This window comes from Ahaetulla prasina, chromosome 1 (assembly GCF_028640845.1).
Source record: "Ahaetulla prasina isolate Xishuangbanna chromosome 1, ASM2864084v1, whole genome shotgun sequence".
Classification (NCBI taxonomy): Eukaryota; Metazoa; Chordata; class Lepidosauria; order Squamata; family Colubridae; genus Ahaetulla; species Ahaetulla prasina.
In genome coordinates, this window is record NC_080539.1 from 297,559,775 (window position 1) to 297,578,515 (window position 18,741).

The following is an 18,741-nucleotide window of genomic DNA, read 5'->3' on the forward strand; positions in this document are numbered from 1 at the left end:
CTGAGGTAGTTTTTCACCATCCATCACTTTAAGGAAAGATGGAGCAGTACGGAACTGGAGTAGCTTGCGATGGATTGGGTAAGGAGAGGAAGGATATGGGTTAATGCTGCTTAAAGGGTGATGGGGAGCATGGAGCGTCAGCTCCTACAAAGATTCCTTTCTGTAACACTTTAACGTGGTCAGTTAGTACCGATATCAGGATAAACAAACTTGGTTACTGCTTTGGCGTGCTGAGGGTTTTTTCCCCATACTTTACGGAACCTGACAAATGCATTAATAAATAAATATGTATGATATTCCTGCCTGCATTTTAAATCCTGCCACTGTATATTTGACTGTCTCTGAGGCCCCTTGGTACCTTGTGTCAACCCTGAAGCTGGTCTACCTGCCTCGGAGTTCTGTTTGCTATGGGTGTATTACTTGGAATGCTGACACCTTGGGTTATATCTAATGTACCTAGACCCCCGCTTCTATGGATCTGGTGCTTAGTGCTTGTTCTTGTGTTATTATGATCAATGTCTCAGTACAATCTTTTAGTTCAGCCCTTTCCAGCGACTAGTAGGATCATCAGCCACTTCAGTTATCTGTTAGTGGTACATCCAATGCATGGACTGGTCTTGCCATGACATTTTCCCTTCCCCTTTCTCAATATATATCAGAGCCAGTTTGGTGTAGTGGTTAAGGCATCAGGCTAGAAGCTGGAAGATTGTGAGTTTCTAGTTCCACCTTGTATGAACAGGGTGGATAAAAATAGATTTTAAAATGGATTTTTTTATTTAAATCGGATTTTTTTAAATTTACATTGGATTTTTTTTATTTTTATCAAATTTATTTTAACAAAATGCTTTTGGAGTACAAATCTATCTAAAGATAGTTTTGTATTTAAGATACATTAAAAATTTAGTTTATTCAGCATGAAATGAAGCTTATTTATGTAGCTTGAGGCTGTATATTCTGCAATATTTACATTTTTGGTAAACGTATTCAATGAATCCAAGCTCTGCAAGCTGAGAAAACATGCACTGCATTAATGCATTCACACATTTTCATATTAACCATGAGATAAATCATAAAACAAAGTTCAGGAATATTACTTTTTCTCCTTTTTGGGAACGGCAGTCAGGCATGGGTTAACTCTCACGTCTGCTACTAGGACTGAGTCTGATTAATTCTTAAGCCTTCCAGGTTTCCAGGCCTGACACCCTGCTGTTGTGGCTCCAGCCCGCCCTCCCAGGCCTGGCCCCCTGCCAGAGAGTGACTCAGAGAGTGAGGGGGAAGGGCCGTCAGGGCTCCCTTCTGCAGGGCTGGCTTCCCTGGCTCAGCTCCAGAAGCCATAGGCAGGACAGGTGGAAGAGGTGATGGGGCCTCTGTCTCCTGTATCTCCCCTTGCCCAGGAAATGCTTCCAGACCCAGCTGAGGACGATCAGTCCTGGTTAGATCCCAGGTTTCGTAACCAAGAGAGGCGGGAACAATAGAAGCAGGGGTGGGGCAGGCCTAGAAAGTGCTGAGTCACGGAGCCACACCCCACAGGGTATAAAAGCAGGAGGTGCTGCTATACTGCTTTGTGATGAACAAATCAAACTGCCTAGAGAGAACTTGAGCTGAAGTGCTGTTTATTCCTGACTTCCTGGTTGACACGCCGGCATCAAGAAAGATAACAGAAAAACCTTGCAGACACTCGCTGGGTTGCTGCCAGAGCTGATAGCTGTTGTGGACTCAATTGCCGGCTAATTGAGTCATTTCTTGTGCCTCCCAGACTGTAGTGGGGGGGACAGAACACCTGCCTCTTCATGTTATCTCCAGCTTTTCGGTCTCATTTAGGACAAGCGTGTCTTTCATAGCTAAGGCTTTCTACTACTTGATATTACTCCCAAACCATTGGTTGAGTTTCTGTTGCCGGTGTGAAAGGCTTTTAGCCCGATACTGCTGAGGGCCACATAGTGGCATAGGACTGCCGGCTGGCAGATCCTTCTAGGAAGCGATCACGAGCTTGTTCCGAAGCGCTCCCAGAGAGCCTGGTTTGCAGATCATTGCAAAGAGGCAGGAAAAGGCTGCATTGTGAGCCTTTGCTCAGCAGCAAGTTTCGGCACGAGGTTTCATTCCATGCCTGAATTGATCGTGTTTGAAGCTGGACAGCTAGCGATCCGCGGAACAAGCAAACAATCAGCTTTCCGCTCCTGCGAGGACCTTCTGTGGTGGCAGGAAAAGTGCCACGACGATTATTATCGCTTTTGGTGACAGGAAGAGCGCAATGAGTAGCGGTTATACCGCTGATTGATAAAGTGGGGGAATAGGCTGGTGTGATGTAGGAATCAGTCAAAGTGGTGGACACCAGGCATTCCAAGTCATCTCACGTGGCATCCTCTAAGGGACGAAGACGCCATGATTCTGATCCTGGGGAGGGGACATCTGGGGTATAGCCCCCATGGTAAACATTCCAGGGCCCAACCAAATCCCCATAAGAAATCTGCTAAGGCTTCTAAGGCTGAAGAGCGGAGACACAAGGCAATTGAAAAAGTGATTCATAAGGCCCAACAGCATGCAGAGAAGAGGGCTAAAGTGACCTGTTTTAAGCCGCCCTTGGAGGTTTTACCTCCTGCCCTTAGTCTGGAGCAGCCTCAGCCCTCCCAGGGAGGCACCGAATCATGGTCCCCTGATCAACCCGCCACACGTGACCAACAGTCTACAAGACCAAGAGTTCCGGCCTCAGCTTTCAAGCCCTCTTCAATGGGCTTAGATCTGAGGTGCATCCTGGCCTCCACCTGCCTGAATCATTAGGGGCTCTGATTTCAGAAGCGATAAGGCAGGGTGCGGCCCAATGAGCTTCTTCTGATGTTTTGGACTACCTTAGCCATACAAGCCATCATCAGGGTTCAGTTGATTTAGAGGAGGCTAGATTGGACCATGAGCAGGCTCATTCCCCAGATTCGGACAGTCAAGCGTCCTTGTCAGACGAGGATGCCCCTAGAGAACTGTCTCTTTCGGAGGATGAGGCCCTAGGGCCTGACCAACTCTCCTTTATTGGGCTTTTCCGGCTCCAGGTTTTCAGGCTTCTCTTGTTTAAGGCTCAGACCATTACATGATTGGGCCCATAAAGTCAAACATCGACCCAGCCAATATTTTATTTGTCGAACCCGCAGTGGAGACGGAAACTTTCCCAATGTCTAAGCTCTTTGCAGATGTTATTCAATGACAATGGGCGTTCCCGGGATCGGGACCCAACTCCAATGGGTTGGACTTTATAATATGGCCCAGGACCTAGACAACCTCTTGCAGGTTCCAACTGTAGATGCTCCCATAGTGGCACTTTCCTCCTCATCTCATCTAACTGGACCTCTGGAGGAGTCACTCTGGCCAGAGAACAAATGAGCAGAGAAAATGCTGGTCGAGGCCAGCAAAGTCAGTCAAAGCCAGCGTCATTTTTAACAGGGCCTCACTCCTGTAGCTCAAACAATTACAGGACAGAATCCCTTCAGCCGACACAAGATCTCATCAGGATCTCAACAAGATCATTGTGGTGTTAGAGTTCTTGGTGGACGCCACCCTCAGCGCCACCAGATTCACAGCTAAAGCCATTGGTTCTTCAGACACTTCCAGGCAGCTCCTGTGGCTCCGACAATGGCAGGCAGATGCCAGGAATAAATGGCATCTGGCATCCGCTCCCTACATGGGGGACAAATTGTTTGGCGCCTCTCTGAATCCCATACTGATAGAAACCAGGGATAAGCGCACGATCTTACCTGCAGTTTCCAGGAGGGTGATTCTCGGCAGCAGCCATATTTTCGGCCCCAATCCTTTCAGGAATCTGATGCCAGTTTCTGCCAGCCATGCTCTCAAAGGGCCTTTTCTACCAGAGGGGGACAAGAGCAGGATGGTCAGGTCAGACAGGGTTCCAGATTCCCTTCCCGAAAGTCCTTTTGAGGGGGGAGGGGCTGCCCATTCAGACGCACTAAGTAATCCCTTGTCTGAGCTTCCCATTGGTGTTCATCTGGCTCACTTCACCAATCAATGAGAGCTCTCTACCACAGATGCTTGGGTGAGGGAGACGGTCCGAAGGGCCTCTCCCTAGAATTGTACTGCATCCCCCCCTAGAGTTTTTGTCCATTGCCCCATCTCACGGAACAGAACAAGCCAGTTTCTGGCTGACTCAGCTATACAGCATCTCCTTTCAATTCGAGCTATTCAATTCGTTCCGTGGGATCAGTGGGGGCAGGGGTATTACTCCCGATTGTTTGTCGTATGGAAGTCCTCTAGGGGATGGAGGGCAATTCTGGACCTCAGATCTTTGAACCAGTACATTATCTATCACTGGTTCAAAATGCAATCCCTCCACTCTATCTTGGAGGGCATCCGGAAGGGCGACTTCCTCTCGTCAGTTGACCTGATGGAAGCGTATCTTCACGTTCCCATCCTTCTCAATCACTGTAAATACCTTCGCTTCCACTATGCAGTGAAGCACTATCAATATCAGGCCTTGCCATTTGGGCTGTCCTCGGTCCCCAAGGTATTCACTAAAATAATGGCAGCCCTAATAGGTCACATCCGCACCCTTCCCATCAGGATTCAGGCGTATCTAAATGATATCCTTATTCAATCTCAATCAGAGTTGACAGCTAAACAAGATCTATCCACTACCATTTGAGTCCTTCAGGGCCATGGTTTTTCGATAAATTGGGCCAAGAGCCTCTTAATACCCTCCACTCAACTTCTCCACCTGGGGTGAAGATAGATACAAGTGCCCCCCCCGGCTCCTCTATGGTTTCCCTTCTCTTCCGTTAATCCCCAAGGTTATTAGGAAGCTACTGGAGGAGGAGGAGGAGGAATTAATTCTAATAGCACACAGTGGCCCAGGAGGCCATGGTTAGCAGACCTAGTGTCCCTCTCGGTGGCGGATTCCAGACAACAGGATTGTCCTGTATCAAGGGCCATTGGTCCAACTGAACCTCCAGTAGTACCACCTAACCACCTGGAGATTGAGCGGGGCCTCTTGATGGGAGTCAACATTTCTGCCAGAGTAATATCTACCATCCAAGCCTCATGCCGGGAGTCCACAAACCACATCTAAAATGCTAGCTGGCAGGCATTTGTCACCTGGTGTGGAAAACGCAACATCGTACCTACAGAGGCTTTTATTGCACAACTCTTAGAATTTCTGCAGGATGTCTTTGAGATGGGTCTGGCTCCCAACACGTTACGGAAACAAGTGGCAGCCATCTCCTCAGTTCTGACCTGCGGCTCATCTAAAGCTATCTCAAAACACCCCGTAGTCCGCCATTTCCTATGAGGCTCTACCAATCTCAGACCGCCGGTTGTCCACCAGTTTCCAACTTGGAATTTAAAAAGAATCCTAATGGCCTTGCCCAAGTCTCCATTCGAGCCCTTGAGGGAGGTTTCCCTTCGGTTCCTGTCTATTCTGTCCCCCTTTGCCTCCGTCCGAGCGATGGCTTAATTAGCCAGCACTATCAGCTCTGGCAGCAAAATAGCGAGCGTCTGCCAAGTGTCTCTGTTATCTCCCTCAACGCCGATGAGTTAAAAAGTACTTCAGCTCTTAGTTAAGCAGTTAATTTGCCTGCTACGAAGAGGCACAGCAGCTCTTGCTGCCTTTATATCCTGTGGGGTGTGGCTCCATGACTCAGCACTTCCTAGGCCTGCCCCACCCCTGCTTCTGTTGTTCCCGCCTCTCCTGCCTACAGAACCTAGGGTCCAGCCAGGCCTGATTGCCATCAGCTGGGTCTTGAGGCATGGCCTGAGGGGGGAAGAGTCAGGGGACAGAGGCCTTGTTATCTCTTCCACCTGGCCTGCCTCTTGCTCCTGGAGCTGAGCCAGGGAAGCCGGTGCTCCTGAGGTAAGTCCTGATGGCCCTTCCCCCTCACTTTCCAAGTCACTTTCTGGCAGGAGGCCCGGCTCGGGGGGCGCAGACACAACACTGTCTTTCAAAGTAGCCTTTCTTATAGCCATCACTTTGTCCCGCCGTATTTTGGAGCTGGCAGCCCTGTCCATTCATCAGGACCTCTGTATCTTCCACAGTGACAGGATCGTTCTCAGGCTGGACCCAACCTTCCTCCCTAAAGTTAATTCTCTTTTCCATAGAGCACAGGAAATTGTGCTCCCTAACTTCTGGCCGGCTCCGGTTCATCGTCTGGAGCGGCTTTGGCACACGTTAGACGTGCGCAGGACTCTCAAGATCAATTGCACTTCTACACTCGGGAAAACAGAAGCCATTTTCGTCTCCTTCCAGCCATCCTCGATGGGGGCCAGAGTTACACCCACATCATTGGGGAGATGGATCAGGGCAACAATCACCAAGACCTATGAGAGGCAGGCTATTCCAGTCCTGAGAAATATCACAGCCCACTCCACCAGTGGCCTGGGCCACTCAAGCATCTCTGGAGGAAGTGTGCAAGGTGGCTACATTTATCCGTCATTACAAGTTGGATTCGTATGCATCGGCAGATGCTGCCTTCTATCCACGTGTTACAGAGTGTGCACATTGACCCAACTTCGGGGAATCGGACATCATCCTCCCAGTAGGAAATCAAGTTTTGGTATGTCCAATTGTTTTGCAAATCTATATACACTACAAAGTGTATGATTGTTTGAAGAGAAGTACATCTCTACCACCAGGTTCTAAGCGTGGGGAGGAAGGGCAAGCAGTAAAAATGAAAGTGAAACTTTCTAAGCAGTTTATAAATATAATATTAAAGAGCACCTGTCATTTCAGATCTATCATGGCAGCACTTGCTAGCGGGCATCCACTCACCTGCTGCCTGCCATGTCCCTTACCTTGTGGTGTCACTGCCCCATTACTGGCAGTCCCATTAAAGTGAATGGGACTGTCGGTGAGTCAACAGCAGGTCAGAGGAGGAGCTGCTACAGTTGTTCTTTAAAAATTATGATTTAAATCAAGTTGATTTAAATCGAGCCTTTGTACTATTTACTATTTACTATTTAAATCAACTCAATTTAAATCAAATCCACCCTGGTATGATTTCAGTTGTGTGACCTTGAGCTAGTCACATTCATTGAGTACTAGAAAGAAGGCAGTGGTGAACTATTTCTGAAATCTTGCAAGAAAATTACAGGGACTTGTCCATGCGGTCTTTGAGAATTGGACATAATTGAATGGAGGAAAATATATATAATTTACCATAATTATGTTATTATTAAATATTGTGTTTTAAGCTTTTGTTTTTTGTTTGCTTTTATTGTAATTTTAGTATGTTGTAATCTGCCATTATATGTGGCATAAAGGTTTAGTTGCATAATTTTTTGGGTAATTGATTAAAAAAGATGTGCACTGTCATATGTAATTTCTTCTAGAATGCAAGTATTTGTGTGCATGCTTATCTAAAGTAGGGGTCCCTAACCCCTGCTCGGTGGCATGCCAACAACCGGGCCGCACAAACCTGCAAAGCTCCATCTGTGGGGTGCAGGCAGCATGCAAAACCACACCCCTTCTGATCCATGGAAAAACATGTCTCCATTGAACTGGTCCATGGTTCCCAAAAAGTTGGAGGCTGCTGACCTAATAGACATACTTTTAAATAGTTTTCTATTGAATATTATTTTATGTAGACTTTCCACTTATAAAAATAATAATGCACATATTTTTGTTTAGAAAATTGTGTCAAAAATGCAGAAAATGTGATTATTTATTTGCTTATCTATTTATTTATTAAATTGTTAAATTTATTTGCCACCTATCTTGTTGTGGGGCTATTCTTGTTGGCTTACAACAATAAAAAAAGAAAATGAAAAGAAATACAACAGTAGCAAAGTCATGGAAGAATGGAATAAACAATGAAAAAGAAAATGAGAATGCAACAATATGAGAATATAGATGGATGGGTAGGAAAGCAGGTAGCAAAGGGAGGAGTGATGGTTTTTATCAGTATAGTAGGCACCTACCTCCATTGTGGTACTCCTTCATTGGGTCCCCAGGTTGACAGGTCTTCAGGCTCTTACAGAAGGATAGGAGGATGGAGACAGATCTCCACTTGGAGGGTAGGATCATTGAAGATTAACTGCATATTCCTTCCTGAAGTTATTAAATTGGGGGGTTTGAGACCCCAGAGGAGGTTGTTTCTATCTTGGGCTATACTAAATCTACAAAAAAGTTTATCATGGCATTTTTGAACAACCTGTGCTACACTTGCTCTAGTCTGCCAGCTTGCCTCAGCTGACTATGAACCTGAAAGGAGATGGTGATAAATTGCTAAGCTTGCTATGCCAAACCAAAAATGAACTAAAGTAATATATCATAGATCTTACCTGTTTGCATCCCATTGTGGTTGTTTTCATAGTGTTCTCATTTGATAAAATGGGCCTGCTTCATTCCAACCTGGCTGTTCCAAAGGTGCAAGGGATTGGAGATTATTGCATTTGATTCCTTCATTTTAAATGGATGAGAAGGACCATGCCCATTAAAATAGATGAGTTGCCATCCTGTTGTTTTCCTTATCTGCTCAATCCTATTTTCCAGAAAGGCGGGACCCAGAGTCAGGAATGGTTAACTCCTTCTGATCCAATAGGACTGAGTCTGCCAGGTGATAAGCTCCTCCTCTTCCTCTTGCCTCCCAGCTTTCAGACTCGGTCTGATCGGACAGACATATTTTCTCTGAGCTGTCCCATTCTGACTGCTTTTAGCTGATTATTAATCTTGCCTGGCTACCACTTTGCTTGTTGAGCATTAAATTTTCCAGTGTGAAAAGCGAGCCAGCCTGATACCGCTGAAGGCTACTTGGCAGCAGGAACATTGGGGAGAGCAACATCGTGGAGGGCACTAGGGCTCTTGTCCGCCCCTCTCAGCTCCCAGCATGAAGGGCGCGATCAGCTGGAAACTGCTGAAGGTCGCCACTCATTGACGTTTCTGCCAGCCGGCAGAGCTTCAGGGTGGCGCTCTTGGGCTTGCTTGATCGCCTAGCCCTTTGATCGGAGGGTCTGGAGGCTTCCACCCCCAGCACCGCAGGACAAGCTGTAGGCGGCGGCGCTCACATGTGAGCCTCCGCTGCGCCAGCCAGCCAGGAGTGGTATTGAAGGCCTTTCTCAAAGAAGCAGCTGCATCGAGCCGGTAAGACTGGTCCTCGCAGACGCGAGGCTGTTTGGCCTAGGATTGTCCGACTGGGACGGGGAAGGGGCTGAGTGGACCAATTTAACTCAGCTATAGCCCGTTTTGCCTTCAGGCCTTTTATTCAGGCCTTGGCCTTCAGGCCTTTTATTCAGGCTTTTTACTCAGGCCTTGGCCTTCAGGCCTTTTATTCAGGCCTTTTACTCAGGCAGTGGCCCATAGAACCAGGCCCTCAGGCTCTGCCATGTGCAGATTAGAGGCCTAGTGCCCCAGGCTTCCTTTTCAACTGTCAATTACCAAGAGAATGATCATCTCCAACTCGTTGTGAAATTAGCTGTAAAAGCCTGTATTCATTGGCAAGAAAAAGAATCTGAAAATTACATTTATTTATTTATTTATTTATTTATTTATTTATTTATTTATTTATTATTTTGATTTATATACCGCCCTTCTCCCGAAAGACTCAGGGCGGTTTACCGCAAGGTAAAAACAAGAATACAAAAATTAAAACATTATTTAAAAAACTGATTCAATTTGGCTAAAAATAATTAAAACTCTAATAAAACTCTAATAAAAGCTCCCATTAAAACTATTAGGCCAGCCCTGCGCGGTGGAACAAAAATGTCTTGAGCTCGCGTCGAAAGGTCCGGAGGTCAGGGAATCAACGTATCCCTGGAGGCAGCTCGTTCCAGAGGGCAGGAGCCCCCACAGAGAAGGCCCTCCCCCTTGGGGTCGCCAGTCGACATTGTCTGACCGACGGCACCCTGAGGAGACCCTCCCTATGGGAGCGCATTGGTCGATGGGAGGACATCATGTAAGGATGTGAAGAGATCAACCTTTTCCTTAATCCAGATGAAGTTTTATTGCTTTGGGATTCTATTTGTACTTGACTGAGTGTTTCAGCTACTGAGTTTAGTTTCCGGCTCCTAATTTATTATTTTGATTTATATACCGCCCTTCTCCCGAAAGACTCAGGGCGGTTTACCGCAAGGTAAAAACAAGAATACAAAAATTAAAACATTATTTAAAAAACTGATTCAATTTGGCTAAAAATAATTAAAACTCTAATAAAACTCTAATAAAAGCTCCCATTAAAACTATTAGGCCATTCTTTTGTATTGAACTAAATTGTTCAGCATGTGATATTCATACAGCGTACAATTATAAACAGGAGTAGCAGTTGTATGCTTTCCTCATATTTTATTCTGCTTTAAACAACATGAAAAATTCTCTTTTCTTGTCCATTTATAGTGAGATTAAAGTCTCTAGATATGGTGTTGGACAAAAAAAAGCTTTATTTAGGATGCAATATAATATTTACAAATTTCTCATTCCTATGACAATGTGATTACCATATTGCAATTTATTATTGGTCTAAACTTTTAAAAATCGATTGGGTAATTTCCTAATTGCAGTACTAATTCTTGCAGCTTTTAACATACAGAACTATCAATACTGCAGTCACATGTGTCCATTTAATTCTTTCACACACTTTTACTTTCCTTATAGGATACCAGATGGTTCTATTGATCAGGGTCCTGCTGCAGGAAGAGTACATGCTTTAGAAGAACAGCTAATAAAAGCCAAAGAACAGATGGAAAATTACAAACAACAAACAGGAGATGGTTTGTATAGGAGATCATTTTTTTAAATATTTAGACAAGTACTCAATTTCACAACGTGCGTCCCATTTAGAGAATTAATAATGTTAATTACTGTTCACTTTCCTTTCCTTTATTAGTGGGCTTTGGAAAAGACCATGAAATACTAAGAAGAAGGATTGAAAATGGAGTCAAGGAGTTTTGGTTTTTTCTCCAGAGTGAACTGAAGAAATTAAAAAACTTGGAAGGAAATGAATTGCATAAACATATTGATGAACTTCTATCTGACTTGGGTGATCATGAAAGGTACTAGTAGCTATTATTAAATATTTGTTGTAGTAACAGTTTCAAACTTGCTTAAATAGAGTAACATTATAACCCAGTGTTTCTTAAAGTCCTAGCACCCTCTGAACGGTCTACAAAATCAAAATTATTTAGCAGTCTATGTTGAAAAATAATACAATATTAAAATCCAATCAAAGAATTGTGAGAAGTGATATAGCAGTGAAGGCATCAATTTTAATTTTTAATATGGTAAATATCAATAAATAGTGCCCATACAAACAAAAGATCTTTTTGGAGTTACCATCAGGCTATCTATATGCTACTAAAACTCTCATGTCTGTAGTCTGGGCAAAACAATATCTCATAAGGCAATTTTTTTCAACCAAGGTATCTCCAATGATCTAATTTGCAGAATCTATCCAAAATCCTGGACCCCTGATTTCCATGGAATTGAAATTATAACATAAATTTCATAGATCAATTAATTAGAAAATACGAAATGAACTGTGAAACTATTATATTATAGCTATTATATGAAAAAACTTTTAACAAAATGTAACATATGGAATGCGGTGGTTTTGAAAACAAATTGTATACATTAGATACTGTATATTAGATACTAGTAAAATAGCTTCTTATCACAACTACAATTTGGTAAAAGGTTGTTTATGAAAGAATAATTAGTATTCAGTGTAATTTGGTATTTTTAAAAAAATGCATCATTTTATTTGATTTAATTAGCATATGGCATCAACAGAGGTCATACAGTCTCTGATGTATAACACTAATAAAACACATACACATACACACAAACACAAATATAAATTTAAATAGAGCATCACCATACTATACATATGCATACACATATCAATATATCTTTATCTATCTATCTATCTATCTATCTATCTATCTATCTATCTATCTATCTATCTATCTATCTATCTATCTATCTATCTATCTCCATATCCATTGTTTAAATAGAACAGTGTGTGACGTGAAGATGATGCAGCTGTTTAAAATAATTTAACAGTTGATATATTATCTGGGTTTATATCAAAGGTTCATATAATCCCCATATCACTTTACTGATTGCTGTTTTGATTTCTAAGTTCAGTTCAGGACAATCTCAATAGTGTGTAAAGCCTTACTTAAGCAATTTACAGGACCATCTATTTAAGCCAATGTGTCCCATGCTCTTGTCATCAAATGGAGTACTTTTTCCAGATCCTACCAAGTATTTTTTTTTAAACCATAAGACTTTAATAATCAAAAAAGAAAAAGTAGAACTGAAAAGATACACCTTCCCCAAAACTATAGAAAAAAGGGAAATAATGAAAACTTTATATAGAAAGTCCAGTAAATTTTGATCACATGGAATAATACTGATTAATATATTGAATTGCAATTATTTGATTTACTGCCTAAGTAAAACCTTAAGTATGTCAGTACTATTTCTGGAAATTTTTTTAATAAAACCATAAGAATGAATAAATGCAGTAAAATATTTAATCACTTGTATTAAACTATATTTTTCTGCATTACTTATAAGCTGTTTTATCACAATTGTTGAGACTTCTTAAATCAAAAATATTATAACTGCAATATTTGCATTGGTGCAGATTTGATCAATCTATCTCCTAGATAGGGAATCCTTTTCTTCTGAAAGAATATAAATTATAAGATGTATGAAAGAGAAAAAAAATCTAGAAAAATAAGTTTAAGTGGAAAACTATAAGATAAACTAAAATACTTTTTAAAAAGTTTTTTTTTGAAAATTTCAATTCAGGAACTGTAGCCTGCCATATATCCATGACAGCCTATTCCCCTTTTTAGAAAGTACATTAAAACATTACGATTTGTTTAAATCAGGTGATCCTGTGCTAGTAAACTCATCAGGAACCAGGTTATAAAAAATTTTCACATCAATATTCAGAGTTAAAAAAAGATATTCCCTTTTGTTTAGCTGCTATGTTAGAATAACTTCTGCTTCTTAACTATCAGAAGGGAGGAAATTTTTTCCTTCCTGTTCCTTAGGGTAAGAAAGTTTAATAGCAAAAATATTTCTGTGGTAATGATTCTGAAGGTAGGTCACTTCTGAGAGATTTTCATTTTCTTTAAAACCTTTGGCATATCTATTGCAAATTGGTTTTCTTTATTGGAAAACTTTATTGGTTTTAAACAGAATAATTCTTTTTACATGTGACTGGCTTATTTAACTGTGCTTTTTCAAACAAATTCAAATTCCCAGATTTATGATTCCGTTTAAACACTAAAGTTTTATCTGCATATAAATTGAATCTAAAATTTTGTATATGGTGGGGATACTTTATAGTGGTGAGGTTTTCCTTTTCTAAATTCATCTGCAGCTGTGTCAGTTGGCTATGACTTTAGTAGGAAAATGAGAAGATTCCCCCTTTGGGAAGGATCCAGAATTATAAATCAGAATAACCATAACAAACTGGAAGCCCTCAAATCCCACTGAAGATATCCTACACATCAGAGAGCACTTTTTTGTTCTGGTAAAAAGTGGAAAAAGTGGAAAAAATTGCCACTGGAGTTGAAATAAATCTCCTATTACATTTTTGAGGGATCCAAACATATTAATTTTCCGGACATTTTAATACCTCTGATTTACCTTTTGTGTTTTATATTTATCCTCCTTTTCTTCCTCCTCCTTTTAATTTATATCTTACTTTTAAAGGTTGTCATATATGTATATATTACACTTTATAAACTATTCAGAACCATTCAAAGGAGGCATGTAAATACAGTTAGTCCTTCACTTAAAACCACAATTGTGTCCAAAGTTTCCACTTCTAAGTGAGACAGTTGTTAAATGAGTCACTGCAGTTGTTAAGTTAGTAACCCAGTTGTAAAGTGAATCTGGCTTCCCCATTGGCTTTGGTTGTCAGAAGGTCACAAAAGATGATCACGTTGATCTTGGGACACTGCAACTGTCATAAATATGAGTCAGTTGCCAAGCATCCAAATTTTGATCACATGACCATGGGGATGCTACAATGATCATAAGTATGAAAAAAACAGTCATAAGTCCCCCTTTTCTAGGCCATTATAACTTTGCACAGTCACTAAATGAATGATTGTAAGACGAGGACTACCTGTATAATAAAAATTAGTGGGATTTGAATCTACTGTGACTCAAAGCTGATACCTTCTTAGTCCTTTGACATTTTAGTTTTTAATTTAAGATTTTGGTCAGTTAATAAATTATTAAAAGAGTTTATTAAATTATTAAAGATTAGTAGGAGTTATAGAAGATGTAATTTTGTTTATTTGGGAATTGATACTAAAAACTAGAAGTTCCCAGTGTGTTTTGATTGGTGGCCTTCTCTGGAATTTAGCATGCCTATTGTGGGACTTTTGACTTCCATTGTAGAAGACTGTAGGAATAACCAGAATGTAGGAATAAAGAAAATTAAAGACCGCTCCAATCCTCAAAAAGAGAAAGGAATGAATTTGAGGCAAAATCATCAAAATACTGTAACCCTAACTTGATTCTGCTTGGTATAAAGGGACAGAGGGAAATTCTGGAAGGATGTTAATATTTTGTTATTATGCCCTACAACAATGGAGTAGCATTCCTTAATCCTTGCAATGTCCAGAACTCGCTACTCAGGATAAATATTCATCCATTCATTCACAAAATAATGCCATAGTAGCTATGGCCATAGAATATTGATATCCTAGAATACCCAAACTTTCTGGGAACAGGGACCGGTTTCAGAAGAAAAAATGTCTCCATGCACCAGGGAGGGATGGTTTCATGTGCATTCTAGATCCCATGCATGCACAAATGAAGCTTCGCTCACTCACCCACTGCTTTCACGGCCTAATTCCTAGCAGGCCAGGGATCACTACCAATCTGCAGCCTGGGAGTTGAGGAGCCCTGTCCTAGAACATGAATTAATTAAAACTAAAGATAACCTTATGTAAGAACCTGAGTACATATACAATATAGACATTATTTTACCATCTTCCTATTATTTTGCTTGCTTTGAATATGTGAAATGTGCATATTTTGTATTGTTGCTAGTGACTCATTTCACCAATCTGCAATCAAGAATTCATTCATTATGAATATTCTTTGGAGTGGTTAGGAAGAAAAATTACCGTAAATAATGTAATGTGATTGTATAATAGATACAGGAATTCCCATCCATTGTAATATTGCCTCTTAAATGTAACTGTGACATTATAGCAATAAAGTGGTAAATATTTTTATTCTTGTGTTAAGATACAGTTTTTGGATAGTTTGGCAAGAAATACTTTGTTACCTATTTTTTTGATGATCTTAAAGGTTGATTTTGAGTCTCTTTTTTTAACAGGTCAATAATGACAGATCTGTTTTACCTCAGTCAAACTGATGGAGCAGGTGCTTACAGAAAAGAAGCCAAAGATTTGACAGAGCTAGTGCAGAGGAGAATAACTTATCTGCAGGTAACAATTCTGGGAAAGTCTATACAGGTAGTCCTCGACTTATGACCACAATTGATATAAATGATATTATTTTGTATTTAATTTTATATATCTAAATAAGTTTTACAGAGATAAGTAAAAAAAAACAGGAAAAGGAATACGATAGATGAAAAAACACCAACTCATTCTATTGCATATGTACATATATACATACATATAATATTTATAAACATACGATACATATGCATACACATATCAATATATCTTTATCTATCTATCTATCTATCTATCTATCTATCTATCTATCTATCTATCTATCTATCTATCTATCTATCTATCTCCATATCCATTGTTTAAATAGAACAGTGTGTGACGTGAAGATGATGCAGCTGTTTAAGATAATTTAACAGTTGATATATTATCTGGGTTTATATCAAAGGTTCATATAATCCCCATATCACTTTACTGATTGCTGTTTTGATTTCTAAGTTCAGTTCAGGACAATCTCAATAGTGTGTAAAGCTTTACTTAAGCAATTTACAGGACCATCTATTTAAGCCAATGTGTCCCATGCTCTTGTCATCAAATGGAGTACTTTTTCCAGATCCTACCAAGTATTTTTTTTTAAACCATAAGACTTTAATAATCAAAAAAGAAAAATTAGAACTGAAAAGATACACCTTCCCCAAAACTATAGAAAAAAGGGAAATAATGAAAACTTTATATAGAAAGTCCAGTAAATTTTGATCACATAGAATAATACTGATTAATATATTGAATTGCAATTATTTGATTTACTGCCTAAGTAAAACCTTAAGTATGTCAGTACTATTTCTGGAAATTTTTTTTAATAAAACCATAAGAATGAATAAACATGACTGGAAACCAAAAAATGAGTATCCTTTAACCAAATATCAGATTCTATAGAAGAGAACAAGATCTTCCTTATTCTTCATTGACAAAGAGTATATTATTTCATCAAGTAGGGCTGTGCAGTGCTTTGGATTCAGTTTCAGAAATATGTTTTTTGGGAGGTAGCATCTACCTGTGTTACCCTAAAGCAGCCAAACTTTTTTATGAATTGCATGGCTGCAGCAGAAGACTGATTCTAGGAAAAAATGAATTTGCTTTAAAGGTTTGCAAAGAAGGATTTGTTTCATGTTTCTACTTTTTTTAATTGTATCCAAAGCACTGCAGAGCGCTATTATCAGATATTCCATGTTTGATTACATCATGAAAATTATTCATTCCTTGGGAATAGAATAGAAGAGAAGAGAAGAGAAGAGAATAGAAGAGAAGAGAAGAGAATAGAATAGAATTTTATTGTCCAAGAATTCCTAGTACCAAGGAAACCTTCATTTAATTGTTTCTGAGTATTTAGCATTCATCTGAATGTTTATGAAATAGTGCTGGTATTTGTCTTAAGATTGTCATAGTGACTTTCCCAAGTGAAATAACCTTTTTCACATTTTTCTGTAAATCTCAAAACAATTCAGGAACTGTAGCCTGCCATATATCCATGACAGCCTATTCCCCTTTTTAGAAAGTACATTAAAACATTACGATTTGTTTAAATCAGGTGATCCTGTGCTAGTAAACTCATCAGGAACCAGGTTATAAAAAATTTTCACATCAATATTCAGAGTTAAAAAAAGATATTCCCTTTTGTTTAGCTGCTATGTTAGAATAACTTCTGCTTCTTAACTATCAGAAGGGAGGAAATTTTTTCCTTCCTGTTCCTTAGGGTAAGAAAGTTTAATAGCAAAAATATTTCTGTGGTAATGATTCTGAAGGTAGGTCACTTCTGAGAGATTTTCATTTTCTTTAAAACCTTTGGCATATCTATTGCAAATTGGTTTTCTTTATTGGAAAACTTTATTGGTTTTAAACAGAATAATTCTTTTTACATGTGACTGGCTTATTCAACTGTGCTTTTTCAAACAAATTCAAATTCCCAGATTTATGATTCCGTTTAAACACTAAAGTTTTATCTGCATATAAATTGAATCTAAAATTTTGTATATGGTGGGGATACTTTATAGTGGTGAGGTTTTCCTTTTCTAAATTCATCTTCAGCTGTGTCAGTTGGCTATGACTTTAGTAGGAAAATGAGAAGATTCCCCCTTTGGGAAGGATCCAGAATTATAAATCAGAATAACCATAACAAACTGGAAGCCCTCAAATCCCACTGAAGATATACTACACATCAGAGAGCACTTTTTTGTTCTGGTAAAAAGTGGAAAAAGTGGAAAAAATTGCCACTGGAGTTGAAATAAATCTCTTATTACATTTTTTGAGGGATCAAAACATATTAATTTTCCAGACATTTTAATACCTCTGATTTATCTTTTGTGTTTTATATTTACCCTCCTTTTCTTCCTCCTCCTTTTAATTTATATCTTACTTTTTTTTTTTTTATAAAAAAGTTTTATTTTTACAATCATATCAAATAATCCAATGTACAGTTATATACAATTAGTCGGGCCTGCCCAGTCACCACCCCTCTTTTTAACACTCTTCCCTCTTCTACCTTCTTTTACTTTCCAAACCTTCCTCTCCTTCTCTTATCTACCTCCTCTCCTCCTCGTCAATCTGCTCAAAGTTTGGGGACTCTTCAGAGAAGTGTCAGGGTATAAATGGAATTAGGGAAGAAAAAGGAGATGTCCCATTGTGTGACCAGAAGCCCAATTCTGTATTGAATAGAATCTGATATTTGGTTAAATATATATATATATATATATTTTGCAATTCCAGTCCTTTAGGTAATAAAAACCAGTATATAATCTGATTCCTCAAGCTTTTATTCTATTATTACTTAATCTAAAAATATGTCATTTTACAAAGTTTTGAAGTAACTCTGGAAATTTGTGTATACAAAATTGTTTATGAATGAATAAACATGACTGGAAACCAAAAAATGAGTATCCTTTAACCAAATATCAGATTCTATAGAAGAGAACAAGATCTTCCTTATTCTTCATTGACAAAGAGTATATTATTTCATCAAGTAGGGCTGTGCAGTGCTTTGGATTCAGTTTCAGAAATATGTTTTTTGGGAGGTAGCATCTACCTGTGTTACCCTAAAGCAGCCAAACTTTTTTATGAATTGCATGGCTGCAGCAGAAGACTGATTCTAGGAAAAAATGAATTTGCTTTAAAGGTTTGCAAAGAAGGATTTGTTTCATGTTTCTACTTTTTTTAATTGTATCCAAAGCACTGCAGAGCGCTATTATCAGATATTCCATGTTTGATTACATCATGAAAATTATTCATTCCTTGGGAATAGAATAGAAGAGAAGAGAAGAGAAGAGAATAGAAGAGAAGAGAAGAGAATAGAATAGAATTTTATTG

General features: G+C 39.5%; 1 protein-coding gene across 1 annotated transcript in view; it reads left to right on the forward strand.

Moving 5' to 3' along the window:
• FUT8 (fucosyltransferase 8) overlaps positions 1 to 18,741 on the forward strand; it is a 122,963-nt gene that overhangs the window by 52,565 nt on the left and 51,657 nt on the right. Inside the window, exons 4-5 of the mRNA XM_058161855.1 lie at positions 10,577 to 10,692; positions 10,809 to 10,974. Coding sequence (XP_058017838.1) covers positions 10,577 to 10,692; positions 10,809 to 10,974 — 282 coding nt within the window. The remainder of the gene's footprint in view (positions 1 to 10,576; positions 10,693 to 10,808; positions 10,975 to 18,741) is intronic.